This window comes from Mastacembelus armatus, chromosome 7, assembly GCF_900324485.2.
Source record: "Mastacembelus armatus chromosome 7, fMasArm1.2, whole genome shotgun sequence".
In the NCBI taxonomy this organism is placed as follows: Eukaryota; Metazoa; Chordata; class Actinopteri; order Synbranchiformes; family Mastacembelidae; genus Mastacembelus; species Mastacembelus armatus.
The window spans coordinates 25,088,162-25,105,182 of NC_046639.1; the positions used below are offsets into that span (position 1 = coordinate 25,088,162).

General features: G+C 40.1%; 1 protein-coding gene across 1 annotated transcript in view; it reads right to left on the reverse strand.

The window, feature by feature from the left end:
• Nucleotides 1-14,682, reverse strand: part of cacna1db (calcium channel, voltage-dependent, L type, alpha 1D subunit, b) — a 57,851-nt gene extending 43,169 nt beyond the window's left edge. The window contains exons 1-3 of the mRNA XM_026333643.1: nucleotides 14,655-14,682; nucleotides 12,403-12,871; nucleotides 11,744-11,849 (exon numbers count right to left, since the gene is read on the reverse strand). Of these exons, the coding sequence (XP_026189428.1) occupies nucleotides 11,744-11,849; nucleotides 12,403-12,871; nucleotides 14,655-14,682 (603 nt within the window). The remainder of the gene's footprint in view (nucleotides 1-11,743; nucleotides 11,850-12,402; nucleotides 12,872-14,654) is intronic.
• Nucleotides 14,683-17,021: the final 2,339 nt, after the last annotated feature.

Consider the following 17,021-nt stretch of genomic DNA (forward strand, 5'->3'; position numbering starts at 1 on the left):
TTCCTCAATTTCCTGTCCTTCTCAGTCTGCCTCTCTTCTTCTATTCGTCCTTTCTCTCTCCTGTCGAGAGCCTGCTCTTCAGATACTCCACAAGTCTCCATGGCCACAGTCGTCACGGCAGCGGATTGAGGTGTATGTAAAACAAGGTGAAGGAGCAAAAACAATTAATATCACAAAGCTAGTTAAAATACATATACACAGCACATGCATGGAAAGGTAAAGGCTGGAACACAGAGCTCACACACACTTAGGGCAGACAGGTACAGGCTGCCAAGCAGACATTTGACAGCACTTTCTACAATCATTACAAGTCATTATTACTGAAATAAATAAAAACAATAATTATTACTCAACGAGGGCCGATCACATCCACAGGTCACTTTCATCCCCTCATGATGAGCTCTTCAACCAAGCTAACATTAGCTTTTACAGCTGAAATCATGCTTATAGGCATGTTGAAGATCCAGTAATCACTGTTATGCATGTGCACTACCATGCAATTTTATTAACGTATTATTATTTTATTGTTGGAAGTTGATTATTTCATCATTCGCCCTCGATGGCCAAGCAAAAAAGAGATGAAATCAACAACAGAAAGGTCGAAGTAAATGAAAAGTCCAACAGCGACACCTCAGAAGTGAAACAAAGCTGAACATACTAAATATATTATTTCTCTCCGCTCAAAGGTCACAGTTTAGCCCAATAATATACAGTAACGTGTCTGCAGGTTAAGGTTAAGGCCATGCTATACTGACTGTGACAGAAGAAATATATATTAGCAGTTATTTAATCACAGGGTAGACGTTACACTTTTCTCCAGGTGACCCTTGGGTGTTTGTGTTAGATGGAACAGTAAAATGTTTTAACACCCAGTGAACGAGACATACAGCATACTCATATTCACACAGCAAAGCATCCTGCTGTGAAGGAGAGATTTAAGTTCTCATTTATCCCACGAGCTATAAACCTGCTTAGCTGTTACAGATAATCTCCTCATCACATTTCCTGCTCATTCAATTTACTCCCACTTTCATTATTCACTCTGAACAGTTTTGTTTAAATAATATACATTTGTCATTTGAAACACACAGCACCTACAGTATTGGAACTACATGTTGCAGAAATGAATGCAGCCTTTTGCAAAAGGATGTTAAAATGAGTGAATCTTATCATCATCAATAATAATTACAACTACAGTGGATCATGCACAGTCTGTTATTGAATGAATGAAGGGTTACTGAGCAATTGAAATAATTATCTTCTTTTTAAAATGTTTCTTTTCATTGTTTTTAGTGTTTATTTATTTCTATGACTCAAAAACAGAAGTTCATTATAATAAATATGTACTTGGCAGACAGAGGCAGTGAAACTGTGGCTGTAAAGGGTGCATGGTAATGTAAGTTCATGTGCATTGTGGAATACAGACCTACTTGGTTCTTAAATGTGTATAGATGTTATTCGCTTTTGTTTCTTGTCTTTTTGACGAAATTAAATTTAGCGAGCGCGTAGTCAACAGACAGCAGTTTTAGTCCTTTGCTCTGGTATACAAGGCTTAACACTGCATTCATTAAGTGTTCCCTGCTCTGTGGATAATGTCTGAACAAAATGTGGTTTTGGAATAAAAGCTTTAAAACTGCAGAGTGTGTGGGTGTGTGTTTGTGTTTGAGGCCCATATTCCCTGCAGTGTCTATGGTCCCTGGGCCTTTGGGTGCTAAGCAGTGGGTTCAACAGGCCTCCTGACATCTGGGCATCTGTTACCCCATGGCCTAAAAACCTGTAAATCTCCTGGGCTCCATTTAAAATACACAAACACTTGCATAACACTCAGACATGCAGACACAAACACACAGACTTGTGTGGGAAAATTGACAGCAGATTATCCAATTAAAGCAACATTAAACTAAATGTAAACGTTCTGGACAGAAAATATGGCCCTTTGCCCCCAGCTCCAACCCACCGGCACAAATATCTCAGCCTTTAATTAGAGTTAATATGCTTTCAAATGTAACTGTTTACTTGTGAGCGTGTTTGCTGTATAGTCTATATTTAACACATGATAATGATGAAGAGGAGTGACAGCTCAGAGAAGAGAGGAAATGACTCACGAGGATGGGACTGCACTGAGCGCTCTAACAAAGCTGGATGATCACAGATGTCTTGAGGCCACTTTAACAATGACTGTGCACACACACATACTCAGATTTTTATAATCAGCTCAAACAAAATGAGTATATCATGTTTGCGTATAAATATACCCAGTGATTATTTATTGAATCAGTAGGTTTGAAACATTTGATTAGCTTTTATTAATGACTGATCAGAACAGCTTCTCACATTTTGACACGTCAAGGCAGGAAAAATCACAGATCCTTGTGTCGTGCACGCTACGTCCCTGACGTGGTTTACTGGGACACCAGGCACCTTGGCTTTTACTGATGAGAAGTCAAGATGTCTGCTTTGGAAATCAAAATCAAAATCAGTTAAATCCACTGAGTGAGGGACATTCATGTCCTATTCTTAGCCTCCACAACTGAATGCATTATCTCAACCCCTAACGCTAACACAAACCTGGTTTTAACCTTTACCCCAAAGCCAAATCTTAATCTCAACATCAAACAGTTCTTTGATGCTGGGTGAGAAAGTGAGAACAAGCCAAACGTCTAACATGCACGCGGAGACATAAGGACCTTCAACATATTGCGGTTCCTGTTACCAACGCACAATGTTCACAAATATGTTTACACACGCATGAAGCTTTTTCCTGTATGATAGTCTGGTAAACAACACTTCCTATCTGCATGACAAATACACACACACACACACACTGAAGCATGTGAAACAGCTGTTGACATTTCACACACATTTTACACACACACACACACACATCTGACACATGGACAGTGAGTGAGCCTCAGAGTTTAAACCAACGGGGTAAATGAAGCTTTAAGAACATTGTCTTCTACACAGTATCTCACCTACTTTCCATTCCCTCATCACACCATGCTGAATAATACATTAATATCTAATAATATTTATAATATATAAGAAATTGAGGGGTGAGCTATGGATCAAATGCTCAAAAGTCTTCCCCAGACAGATCGACTAAAACATAATTAACAGCAATAAAGTAATAATGAAATAGGGTCATATGAATCTGACTGTCTACACAGAGTCCCCTCTTTATTAGTAGCTTACATCCTGTATCAAACATTTCATTCAAATTATTTTATGCTTTTATTGTGACCATAATTTAAGTACTAGTTCTATTTCTGTCGCAGGCCAATGTGTGGGCAGTGTGATCACTTGTTATCTGATCACAGAAGCAGAAAACACAGCCTGTTGTTCTGTTCTCTTCACTTTACGGGTACAAACTGTGGAACACCAAGCTCCAATTGGTGGACATCTGGATGGTAGACAACAATAAGACCTTTATTTGGCCTTACCAGCCATATACTGTATGCATGTATTAATAAAGTGCAGGTGCAATAACTTATTATTATTGTACAGCTTCCTGTCTGTTTGTTAATCCTCGTGTTTTTAACATTTTGTCACGATCAGTTGAAGAACACAGTTTAAATGAAAAACAAATTCAGATGTTAATTGATCTGTCACGGGAGCAGAACTTCAGCCAGACTCCATCTAGCACCCTGACCGCACATCCTGACTTTCCCCAACTACAATTATTCCTTCTACTATACTTTGATGTACATTAGCATCTGCAGTTTAACCACTAACGTGTCATACTCCTCATTTCCTGTCTGTTCTTTCAAACACAGAAAACATCTCCTACAAAATCCAACTACAGTTTGTAGGATTGTGTCAACACCCACTGACCCTAAATCATCACTGCACTTTATAATAACCTGAATGTGTGTCTGTGCTTTACCCACCGACACTTGACATCGACCATCAAACTAAAACGTGCTCGGGATCATTTCCTCCAATAACTGGAACAGGGATATTTCATGTGTTCATTTTATGAGTTCTATAATTCACAGGTGCTAATATCCATCTTCACGGTTACACGGAACAATCTTTAAATAAATCCCATCTCAGTGTCTAAACCCAGTGCCTGCAGAAATACACACACACACACACACACACACACACACACACATTCACCATCCATGCTTCTCTGTTCCTGGCTTGCTAATAAGAGGGCTTCACCTCACATATACTGCATCCTCACATAAAGACACCTACATCCTTGCTCACACCCACCTACACACACACATATATACAGCACATACACGGACATACCAAATGGAGGCATGCATGCAAACAGACTGAAACATCATATTTAGCTAAATAACAGCTGGGCGTACCAAATGTGTGTGAAGTATACAGCGTGTTCGACTGTGTATGTTTGTATCAAAATACTGCCCTAAAGGCTGACAACTTGTTAGGTCAACAACCAGTCACACGCTGCCCTTGTCTGAGCACCAATACAATTAATGGATTGTTCTGTCTCTCTCCTTCTCTAGCTCTTGTTTCAGATGCTTAAAATGACCAATGCAAATACCAACAGAGAACTTTGTCTAAATATGGCAGAGCACTGCATAACAACAGTAGAAGGATTTGCTGCTTTCTGATTAACCTCATTACATTTTGGAGCTGATAAAGGAAATTGTGGTGACCACTTTTTTATATTTCTGATCATTTCTACTTTAAATTATTAGTTATAAATCGTTATTTAAATCTTAAACCTTAAATGATTTTGATTATAATTTACTGATTAACATTGATTAGGACAACACAAAATAATGCCATGCTCTATGATCAGTACAGCTGACACCGTCACTCGAGTCAGTAATATTGTGTTACAGCTCAGACAAACTAACCCGCAAGTTCTTTACAATGCACACACACACACACACACACACACACACACACACACACACACACACACACACACGTGTACGCGCTTTGTGGAGCAGTGCTGCTTAGTGTGACTCTCATTTCCCTTCCACACTAAACCTTTAATCCCTGACAGATGAAAATGACACAACCTGACATTCTGTTCTCACAATCACACACAAAACAACATCATTACAAAACTGCAAGATATTCACAAACACATACTGCATACTGTGTGTACAACTTATAGAAATACGCACAAACAAATATATCTCACTGTGTGTAACAGTGCACATGTACAAAGTCACACTGCACCGCACAATCAAACATACAGCCAGTGTTTTCACACACACCTACACACACACACACACACACACACACACACAACTGAATGAGCCCACTCTTCTGCTGCTGGATGAACCTACCCACCTTCACAGCATTCAGGTCTTGTGATTACTGTTACACAACCAACTTAAACTTCTTTCTGATTCACAGTGAAGAGAGTTGTGCAGACAAAAGACTCACTTACATGGACATAACACACATAACACATCCCTCTGACAGGAGCCCTGTCCTCTTATTGTGTTTCTTTGGATGGACTGTTCTCCAAACCACTTCCCAGATACTGACACCATGAATATAGGCCGTATCCCTGAAAAATATATTATTTCACTGAGGTTATTAAATAGCTAGTAACAACTGCACTTACAAAACAAGAGGAACATGCATAGTGCCGTGCTTAAGGACACTTTAAGGTTCTTGGGCAAATATCAAGTTGCACTAAATTGACATTTGCAGCAGTAAAAAACAAATTTTTTAACCTTCTGTCAAATTAAATCCCAGCGGGACAGGATTAGTATACTGTTGGTTACCTCAACTATTGAGACAGTCTTAGACCTTAAACCCACAAGGACTCTGAAATGTATTTAAAGTCCAAACAATTAAGTTGAAACCCAGAAGAATTACAATGGAGATTTCATTTTCACAAGCAAATTTATGTGAATGTTTTTTTTTTTAATTTTTCATTTCAAATAAATGAAATTAGGGATTAGGGATTAGGAAATTAGACGAGTTTCAGACATGTTGAAGCACTCCAGCTGTGTTCAGCCTTTGGCTTCATATTATATCATCTATATATTATATATAAATTTACTATATATAAATTAATTAAGCCATTGTGGTAAGTGTCCAGCATCAACCAAGAGTGTTGAGGCTAAAGCTTACAGGGGATGGACACAGCGCAGCAGCGTTGGTTTGCCAGGGGGAATATCAGGTGTGAGGTGAAATAGACGAGAGAGATGTGACACTTCTACATTAGTGAACATTTAGCACAGGCTGTGCCAGGGCTTCATGTGCTCCCTTCATTTTACTGTATCCCTCAGTTGTACTGTGCTGAATTTATGATCACACATTACGATAAATGTAAGTGTTCAACTGTCTGTTTCATTTTGTCAGGACTGAATTATTCCTGAAACATGAGCTAATGATGAAGAGGTGATTAACCATAGTGTTGTGCTGTATTGATAAACTGTTCTGAAACATATATATTAAAATTTGCTATAAGAAATTATTTTATGTTGTTTTATGTGGTTTGTGACCGTGGTTTTAAGTCCAATATCCAACTTCACATTAGCCAGAAGATTATTTACTCTTTGATCTCTGACTCACACTGTTCATGTGAAGGCTCACCCACATGCAGTTAAAATGGCGTCTAATGATGAGAACGAAAATCATACACAACCAGTAAGGTTAACTGGGAAACACGTTCTTATGATGTGGACTTATCAGAGTGTAGAGTCTCAACTAGTCTGATAATTAAAGGTAATAGTCTTTTTATTATGTCTCATATATAAACACTATTGATATAGGCTAATAATGCCCCATAATCTGAAGTGACATAGCTGAGCTGAAAGCAGTTTGACAGAGTAAAAGCATGAATGGTTGGAGTGACAGCTGTCAGGTCACACCCTCCTTTCCATGGACATTGAATGTGCATGTTTTTTTGACTGCATTTGGGAGAAATAATAACCTCTGCAGGACGTGTATGAAGTGGTATGTAACTTGGCATTGATTTTAGGTTGTTTTTTTTTAGACACCCCCTAATAAGCAGCAGCCTGCAGGTGGGTCAGACATTTTAAACTCATACTGTGCATGCAGACTCTAGATACACTCACAAAAACCTAATTTAAATTCTAGTGGAAAGTAAGACGTTTGCAAAGAGACCAACTATTCCAGGCAGCAAGTCTGAGAAATATAAACCAAATAACACAGAAGACATCATTTCATGAAATCTCTAACATTGCAGAGTTACATTACGTTTCCAGACAGAGAATAAATACTTTGTGGTAATGAGAGGAAGTACTTTTTCATGTAGCAGATGTTATTAGTTAGTTTCTCATTATTGTGCGAGCAGACAATAGCAGACAGCCCAGTAGGAAAGATGTGGTTAGAGTGATCTGCCGGTGTAAAGACTTCTATAGGATGCCCTTCCTTCTGTTATTCAACATGCAAGTTGTCAGTTGCAAGTTCACCAGTAATTTGTTAAACTGTAAATTGCATTTTAAATATATTTATCACATACTGTATATGGAAATATTTTCATATTGTACGATACTCTCCAAGTCACTTTTCTCTCTAACCCGACTGATGGACGACTTTAATGCCTCCTGCCATCACATATCCATACACTCATTCACCAGCTCCATATAGGACTCTTATGGGATTATGAGCTGATCGGGTCAAAGGGGCCGTCATAAGTCTGCTAGGACACTAACCGGCTAAATAGGATATTAATCATTCTCCACTCTGCACGGTTGGATGGGAGAGAGGAGAGACAAGAAGCGAGGGTGGGTTAAATAAAGAAGAACAGACTGAGGAGAGGAAACAGGAAAACAAGAGTGCAAAGCGTAGGAGGACAATGAAGCGTTAAAGCAGAAAGAAAGACAGATTTAACAATCTGAGACTAAGGCAGCGATGGGGAGAGAGCAGGACACAACACTGTGAGCAACAACCAAAACAACGGTGACAGTAACACTGCACAATCTGAAAATGTCATACGTGTGTAGTATTTGGAATAACTGCTGACATCTATGCCCGTATACAATCTATGGGCAACATCAGCCTCAGCTGAGAGTCAGAAACACGTGGAACAACAAATTCCACTTTTCCCATTAGCTTTGAACACGTTTCTGTTGCAGTCTATGCTAAAGAGCATAAAGTGAAGAAGGGTTGTTTTGCTTATTAGCCTATTTCTTTCAATTGTGTTGTTTGCAGCATAATGCTCTATGATTTTCTTCTTCCCTTTTACAACACGAATCATTTTCTGTTTTATATAAATATATACAAATCTGGGATAAAAACCCATTTTAACTAAATGTGTCGCATTTTATTTTCTGTGAAAACTAATAAAAAGAAATAGTTCGCCAGGTTTACCAGTCTGTCAAATTCTGATCTGAGCATTTACATACACAGTCAGACATAAACATTAAACATTAAAATGCACTGGAGTTCAACTTTACAACACAATGAAATAAGCAGGTAGTTTAATCTGATGCATAGAGTCCATCCTGGAACACACTGACCATCCCCTTCACTACATCCTGACGGAGCTGAGAAGCAGCTGCAGTGGACGACTCAGCTCACTGAGCTGCAGGACTGAACCATACAGGAGATCCTTCATCTCCATTGTAATGCAAATACATTACGACCCATTTGACAGACAGAAACTACAGATGGACAGACACACACAGACAGACAGTCTAAATTGAAGCAGTCACATGACAGTGTCCTGTCTCACTCACTGGACCCTCCCACTTGTAAGCTCCTGCCCTACATCTCTCCACACATCCACCAATCCTCCCGTCCATCCATCTCTTTCTCCCCTCTCTCTGCAACCTCCACTCATTTACTGACGACTAATCCGCGGCCCAGCTTAATCCTTCAACCTGCTCCCACACACACATATACACGTACACCAAAACGCACACTTTCTCTCTTCTCTGCACACTCGGTCGCTCCCACATTTTATAAAATGAAATACGTACTGGAATACACAACAACACAGACCTTACAAACTCACTATGAGCAGTGACATTTCTTGGCTAAAAACACTTATTGAACTCAGGCCTAAACGATTCACTGCTTTTGTATTAACGGGAAGAAAATTCATTTTTAAAGTGTCCACTTAGCAAAAAGGCTTGAAAGGTGAAGGTCAAGCTTTGATGAAGGTATTCAAAGGTTTTTGTTACACATCATTGTTCAGCTAGTATTTTCTTTATGTAGCAAAGCTGGTGGGAGCTGAAAATATCTCTAATATGGCATTATGAAATTAAATATGCATGTGATGAACTGACTTATTAACATGAAAACGTACTGAAGGATAAATCCTATTCATTCAAGCTGCATATTGACATTATGTCATAAGATCTGACGACATTTAAACAAAAAAAACAAAATACAACGAAGCTTTCTTTTCATTTCCAAGACAACTTTCTGTCAGGATGCATTTACACTGTCCCCCAGCTGTGTGCTTCTCTTCCTCTTTCCCATCCTTCGCTATGAAGGAGCCGATCAAACACCACCCACACACTGTAAAACTGGAAAAAGCAGTAGTAAAAATACTACTGAGGTGAAAGAGCCGGCCCCCAGAAACTGAATGAAAACAAAATACTACTTAATGTATTTGCTGCCCAGCACCTGTTATAATTTATTATGCATGTTATTACTGTCAGTGTTAATTTATCACACACTCCATGCTTATGCTCACATCTCCAGCAACAAACCACATGAAGATCACGCAGAAATCCTGGAGAAATTGTGGGACACTTTGATAAAAATTGAATAGTGACCGATGTTAAAGTTTTTAAGCTTTTGAAACAGACGATCTGACAATCACACCAACTTTTATAGCCATGTGTGGAGGTGTCAAAGTATGTAGGATACAGACTTCTCTCTTAAGCTATTTTTTTTCTTTCATTTTTCACAACTACTGTCTTTATGTTTTGCACCAAGAGGAACTATACTTGCCTCTGAAAAGAGGCATTGTCCAGTTATACGACACATAAAAATCACAAAATAAGACAAATAAAATTGATTATTTTTAAAGCTCAATTACTGACAAATTCTAGGTGATTAGACGTCTCACTGAAACCAGAAAATGGCAACGACAAAACACAGAAGCAAAAAGCTGCATTAACATTTATACACGACTTTTTCCACACACACTGCAGTGAGTGATGAGACTCGGTCAGCGTCAATAATCCCCATCTGTTGACAAACATGTTACGTTTCTTTGTGTTAGTCTCTCACTCGATACACATGCAATACTATTAAACACACACACACACACACACACACACACACACACACACACAATTCCCTATGAGGCTAAGAAGGTCCATTGCCAGCCTCAGAGAAAAAGCCAATGTTTGCACTGCATGACAAAGTCCTCTGAGGACGCTGCTACACTTGTAGAATTTAGCTCCTGCTGAAAAAAATGATATTGCTCTTTTGGAAATGATTTGAGAAGTGAAATAATTTTCAGTGAAGGGACCTGAATAAACACACAGAAGCAAAAGCTTAAATATGTTTTATCTTTATAGTGTCTCTTTTAATTCAGAAAAGGTCTGTACATTATTTGTTTGTACCTGGTGTCAGGTGTTCTACATTTTGGTGTCTGTCATTATTCTTAATGCGTCTTAGTGTCTGTTCTGACCAAACAAGCTGTTGATTACTGAGACATTTTGACATTGGTATAATGGATAGGTTGACAGATAAACGCTTCATCTTCAGGGTCCTGGTGTAAATCATGCACTAATGTTGTTACTTTAATGTTTTACTTTAATCAAATTTCCTGCAGTAAAAAAAAAACCTTCTATAAAAATAACTAAATAAATAAGAAGTTGTTGTCTGGCTGATCCAATGCTTCCTGGTTTACAAACTGGACATATTGTTTGTGTAAATGTAACATAAATCAAGAACAGCTTCTAAATGTGTAGCATCACAAATACAAAGAGCTATTTAAACAAATATTCAAGTGCTGGCTTTTGCTGCCCATTTCATAGAGAAGATCAGTGTCCCACACTCCAGGGTAATTGATTATATTGTATTGCATGGTAATACGTATACTTTGATTATAGCTGATGCTGCCAAACTACACTGTAATTATGGAGAGAACAAAAGACACTGGTTTCCATCACAGCACTGCTCTACTGACATTGGGAGCTGCTGTGACACACAGACGGATGACCTACTGTGTGTGTGTGTGTGTGTGTGTGTGTGTGTGTGTGTGTGTGTGTGTGTGTGTGTGTGTGTGTGTGCGCACGCTCCAGTGTTTGTGTCAACAAAAAAATGAAACCTGATACATCCATCCAAATATTGCCAGAAAAGCCCTCTGACGCAATTTACACATCCAGCCAATCACGCTTGTGCAAAGGTGTTATGTCTAGGCCATTGTGTGTAATCTGGCCATGACAAATAGTGACACATGGCAGCAGTGGTGCGAGAACTCCAGGAAACGCTGCTGCACAACAAGCAGACGACATCTGCTGAACCATAAGTGGAGCAAAGAAATATGCAAAGTCATGAAGACGTTAAAGTCACCTTAGTATCACCTGTTCCAGTTAAAGTAAACCATCCTTAAAGGATCAGTTCACCTAAACTACAAAAACAAAACATATTCTCACTGACCAATGGTGGAAGAAACATGGGGAAAAGGAACAGAAACCTGCTGCCTCTGAAGTCTCTTATCTTTCCACAAAATCAGGGACATTGTTTTTGAAAATTCATGTTTCCCTTGACTTCTCTTAGTGTGGTTCACACAGCATATCTCTGCAAAGCTCCACTGACATCACCAAGCCTTGTTTTTCTATTTTCCAGTGCCACTCACCAGTTCCTGGTTAGTAGAATTGGAGTCGTCTCCGGGGAAGGGGATGTAGATGGCTAAGGCCACGCAGTTAGCAAAAATAGAGAGCAGTATAAAGATATCAAATGGTCTGAGAAGAGACAATTAAGGAACCCAGTTATCTTAAAGACAGACAGACGGAACAAAGAATGAGTGGCATCAGGTTTGTTATATTTCAGCTGATGAAACCAATTAAGCTCTTATTTGAATCATCTCATTTTTGGGTAAATTCCTGCATCGAGCCTTTACCAGTCTCCTTATTTTAGTTCTCTCTCTCACTGTCAAAAAGAAACAACAGGCACAGAAAAACGAATCTATTTTTAAATAGAGGAGCATGTCAAAGTAATATAATAATGCAGCACTTGATTATCTAGGATGAGGCAGATTCTAGAAGAAATTTTAATTTCAGCTACCTAAGGAACATTTGCACTTATTTAATCTTTCACCTATTCATGAAATTATTCACTGACGATCTTCATTTAGGTTACACACTACGCTTCCTTCTACATATTAACAGTCCTGACCCTTTTCATTCTAACGAAGTTATATTTCATTGTTCCACTGACTGATAAAGTTCCAAAGCAATTTGTGCAAATAAAGACCATCCATTCACCCAGTGTCTGTTTGTTTGGGCTAAAGGATACTTCCACTCCACCAGGCTGATACAGGCCCTGCGGATCGGGTTATTGAGGGTGAGGCAGAACAGAGCTCGGGGGGGCCTGCTGTTGGTGGATCCTCCCTGCTTTTTGCTTTTGGCGTACTGCTGCCTCTTCCTCTGCGCCAGTGAACCAACAGGAGCTGGCCCAGTGGTGCAGACCGAGGGCCGTGAACTCACGTCGGGCTTTGCAGAATCGTCCTGTGCTTGGCGAGCGGCGCTAATGGCTGCATGCCAAGCGAGGACCGGGCTGACACCAGAACCAGTGCCACCGGGGCCCTGAATTCCGCAGTTGGCTCCAAGGAGGCCATATGAGGAGCCAATGGGCTTGCCTGTGCTGGCCGGGGCCTGCAGGGGGTCTGGTGGATGGAGCTGGTGCAGATTTGTGTGGCTTGCCGACCAGGGCGCCGAGGCGTCAGTGGAGGGAGTGGTCTTTCTGTTGCTGGCATACTGTGCCCCTGGAGGGAGAGAGGGAGAAACCAAGACTGTGAGTGTGAACTTAAAAACACCTGCAGACATCATGTCCCACAGGCAAACACATAAATACAGCCCAGTATATGTCATTATGAGTTCCATTCAAACATGCTGAACTTCTATTTTAGATCAGAAGAGGGTGTTATAACATGTCTCCTCTCCAAATATTTCATTTAGTATAAGGCATCAAATATTTTTGCCATGTTGCTTCATTTCATCACTGTTTTTAAAACCTACACAGAGAAACTTTGCATGTTGGTGGCTCCAGATGATATAGTCATCTGCCACGGGAAGACATGACGCTCAATATGTATAAATCACACTGGATGAATAATAACTGATGTACAGTAAAGTTGCTGTGAGTTGGGGGATGATCTGTAGCCATTAAATGTCAAGTCTCAATGTCTGTGAGCAGGGAAACGTCATGACATCTATTTTCTGTTGGGCAAAGTGGAAACATAGAAAAAGTTTTAATTAAAGGACTGGAAACACTCCTGTTGCAGCGTGTGCAGTTTCACAAACAATGTGCACAAAGGTGAAGAGAAGAAGGTGAAAGCTGAACTTGAATTTGAGGGTGAAGATGTGGAAATAAGAAGAAGAGCATTGGTTTAAGGGGAGAGTGGAAGAGAGAGAGGGAGCAGGGCAGCCTGCATGAATGACACACACACACACACACACAGTCATTAAAATCGATGCAAACCACTAGTGAAAAAGACATCGCCCTTGACATAGTCACTTTGGTTCAATGCAACTCTGCAGCAGAGTCACATTAGGGGCCACTGGTACAACTGAGCAATATCCATTTCATCCATTTCATCCAGTGAACCTGGTGACTTTATGTGAATATGGGGTCAAAAATGAATCCTACCATCATCCCATCCCACTAAGAGACAGAAAGCTCCAATGACTACACAGGCACAATTTTTAAAACTATCATGAAGATAAAGTTGGCACATGTCAACTTTCTAACCTGGAACCTGGATTAGACTGGATGTTATTGTCCTGCATTTTTTTTAGGGTTAGGGTTTGTTTATTAATATAAACACAACGCTATGACAAAGCTGACCGTGCATCTGAAAGATAAATCACTGGCCTGGAGAATAATCATTTGAATTATCCCTGACTTCCAACGACATGGTGAGAAAATAACACACATTCACACTTTTTAAAGGAAGGGGGTGATATTTTCAGAGGAACAGGTGCGAAACAAGTGAAGGCTGTAATTCACAGATGATTTCAGCCTGTCTGATATTTCTAACATATAACAGGAATTATCCCAACACTCCTGCTGGACTTAGCACAACTGTCACAGGACGCTGGATGACAACTGATCACTCTGCTGTTCACTTCACTTTGAGCTGTGGCAGCTTTTCAAAACACCAGTGTCTGATCCTGAGAACATGTTCAAAGTTGATGTGGCGTCTCTCGGAGAGCGCGCAGCCTTCACAGGCTCCAAAACACCCGCTTGACCAAAACATTTGGCCAAATCCAGTCAACCATTTTTTTTTTATGAGAACTAGCCGCAACTCGTTTCTCCAGTGGATTTGAAAACCTCTGTCATTACATCTGTGCGGCGTGGAACAAGCGCTTACCATGCTAATGCTCTGGGGACTAAAGTAAGTTGGAAACAAATCCTAGAACCACACATACAGACTTAGATCACAAAACCGCACAATAAACAGGCATCCAGAGCATAAACCAAACGAGCGCTCTCGCCTCCTCCTGCAGCGCACCAACTCTCCTCCTGCGCTCCACGCACGGTTTTACCTTCAGACTGTTCATCTGCTTCTTGCATCCTCGAATCCACATTGAAAAGATCCGTTTCAAATCCAACTCATCGTTGGAAAAACCGTCCGAGGGTGTCGACGAGCGTGTCTGGACCGAGCCTTCAACCTGAATCATAAAATGTTTTCCGAGCGCAAATCCTGAGAGGAGCGCCGAACATTTTCGACACATCCGGGTGCCTGCCTGCAGATTCACGGCGGATCCAAGAGGACGCGCTGACAGCAGCTTTGAAATCCAGCACTGTCAGTTCTCATCACTGTGGCTGGGGATGGACTGATACAAGGTGCAGCTGGAATCACACAAATGCACCTGTTGCTGCACGTTAGGAAACATCGTCAGAGCGAATTTAACATCTCAAATATCCAACATGAACAAGAGTTTTGCTAAATGTTCCCACACAAAGTTAATACTTTATCCAAAACACAAATAAATTCAAAGTTGGATAGAAACACCCAAGAAAAGCATCATGACAAACAGCCAGAAGAAGTCAGACTATAATCAAGTGTAGCTGCATGAATTGTCGTGACAGTTTGCACAGCAGTGACACGCGCACAGCGGCACAAAGGCCCAAGAATGAAAGCAGAGACTGGCTCTTACAGGTTTAGCCTTATGCTGTAGGACAAGTCTGTTTGTCTTATGAGGCCAACAATTATTTTCATACAAAGAAACTATTCCCAACAGAAACACTGATCTCTGCAGACCAACTTCCTCCACCAGAGGAAATTTCTGCTAGGATAACTATAATACCCTCTGCCAATCCCTCCGCCTAAACCCCTAAAGGGTCACTACCTCCCAGCTCCGTGGACTTACCCCTCAGGGGTCTTCCCCTTATAATGAACGGCATTCGGTCACCTGGCTCTTCTCTGGGGCGTCATAGCGCCGTTCTCTGCCCTCACTCTGGAGCGGTTCGACCGGAACTGAGTTGTCTGAGCTCTGCTGGAAGGTTACCAGTGATTGGATTACCTGTGCCTGTATGGAGGATAACTGTTTCACGGCAGTGCGTAATCCTCCGATTATAATCCCTGCTCCAATATTCCCCCAACAGAGGCATATGAAGCAGGCAAATAACACAAAATCAGAAAACTGTTATTTTCTGTCTAAACTGTAGGATATATATGATGTATTTTACCCCCATAATACATAAACATTTCCTCTCTGGACGCACTAAGGGCAGAAAGTTTGAGTCGTACTTTACTCAGAATTTTACCAATAAAATGTGTCATTTGCGTTAGAGGCTGCGTAAAATCGAGACAGATAAGATGATTGACCGTGAGTGCAACCTTAACTCGGCAGGAGATTTTAGCACGTTAAAAGCTCTTTGTTGGACTGTGACTCAAAGGTTTTTAGGTTAAAGACCAGATTGAAGACTGGGCCCAAGAACAAGTATTGCAGCGCAGCCACGTGGCAGGCAAGACCAGTGAGAGCCAATGCGTTTTAAATGCGGGCTCTGTCTTTCTGAAATGTCCTTTGTGCTTTTAATCACATCAGGAAAAGAGAGAACATGTGTCAGGGAGAATAAATTACAGATATTAATGTTTTCCTTCCAAAATGATCCCCCTCATAGAATTCCAGGCTGAAAGGCCTAAATCGCCTTAATTCATCTAAAAGCATCTCTGGTCAATAACACTAAAGGTTCTAGGTTCTTTCAGTAAGAACAACACATAAAACAAAACGTCCTGATACTGACTAAAACTAAAGCACGTTTCCCCAATTTAATAGATTTTGACACTTAACATTAATATAATCCTTTGTCACTGACCTTTGAGTGGACTTCACAGTCGCCCAGTCTTCCTACTTCCAATCCCACAGGTGTGAAGTCATGTTATTTCAATCACATGACAACCCCAGGTTTAATTTGTCAAAGTCCTATTTATTAGCGTTTTCCAAACAGGCCTACATTGTCTGTAATTATTACAAAAAGTCTTTGGTTCATTTTAGGATTGTGTGTCAGGTAACCCATTCATCACAAAAGTCTCTTTGTGGTCACTGTGATAATAGTTTTTTTTTCTTTAGCGTTTAATGAAAGTATATGATCCGTTAGACAAACAACAATGAAACTACTTTTCATTATTTTTATATCATTGCAGTAACGTTTTAATGGTGCAGAACAATAAGCACTTTATTTTTTACAATTGTTAGTTGTTATTATAGCTGCACCGGTAAAAGATGTCATGAGAGTTTAAAACGTTCATTTCACTAATTTATTTTTAATATAACCTGTTTGATTTTAGAAACCACACTGCCTAAGGCCAAACTCAGAGGGTTGGCCGTTACTTAACACAAACATTTATTTGTAAATAGGAATGACCTAAATTAGATTTCAGGTTAATTAGTCTTTGCAGAAGAAAT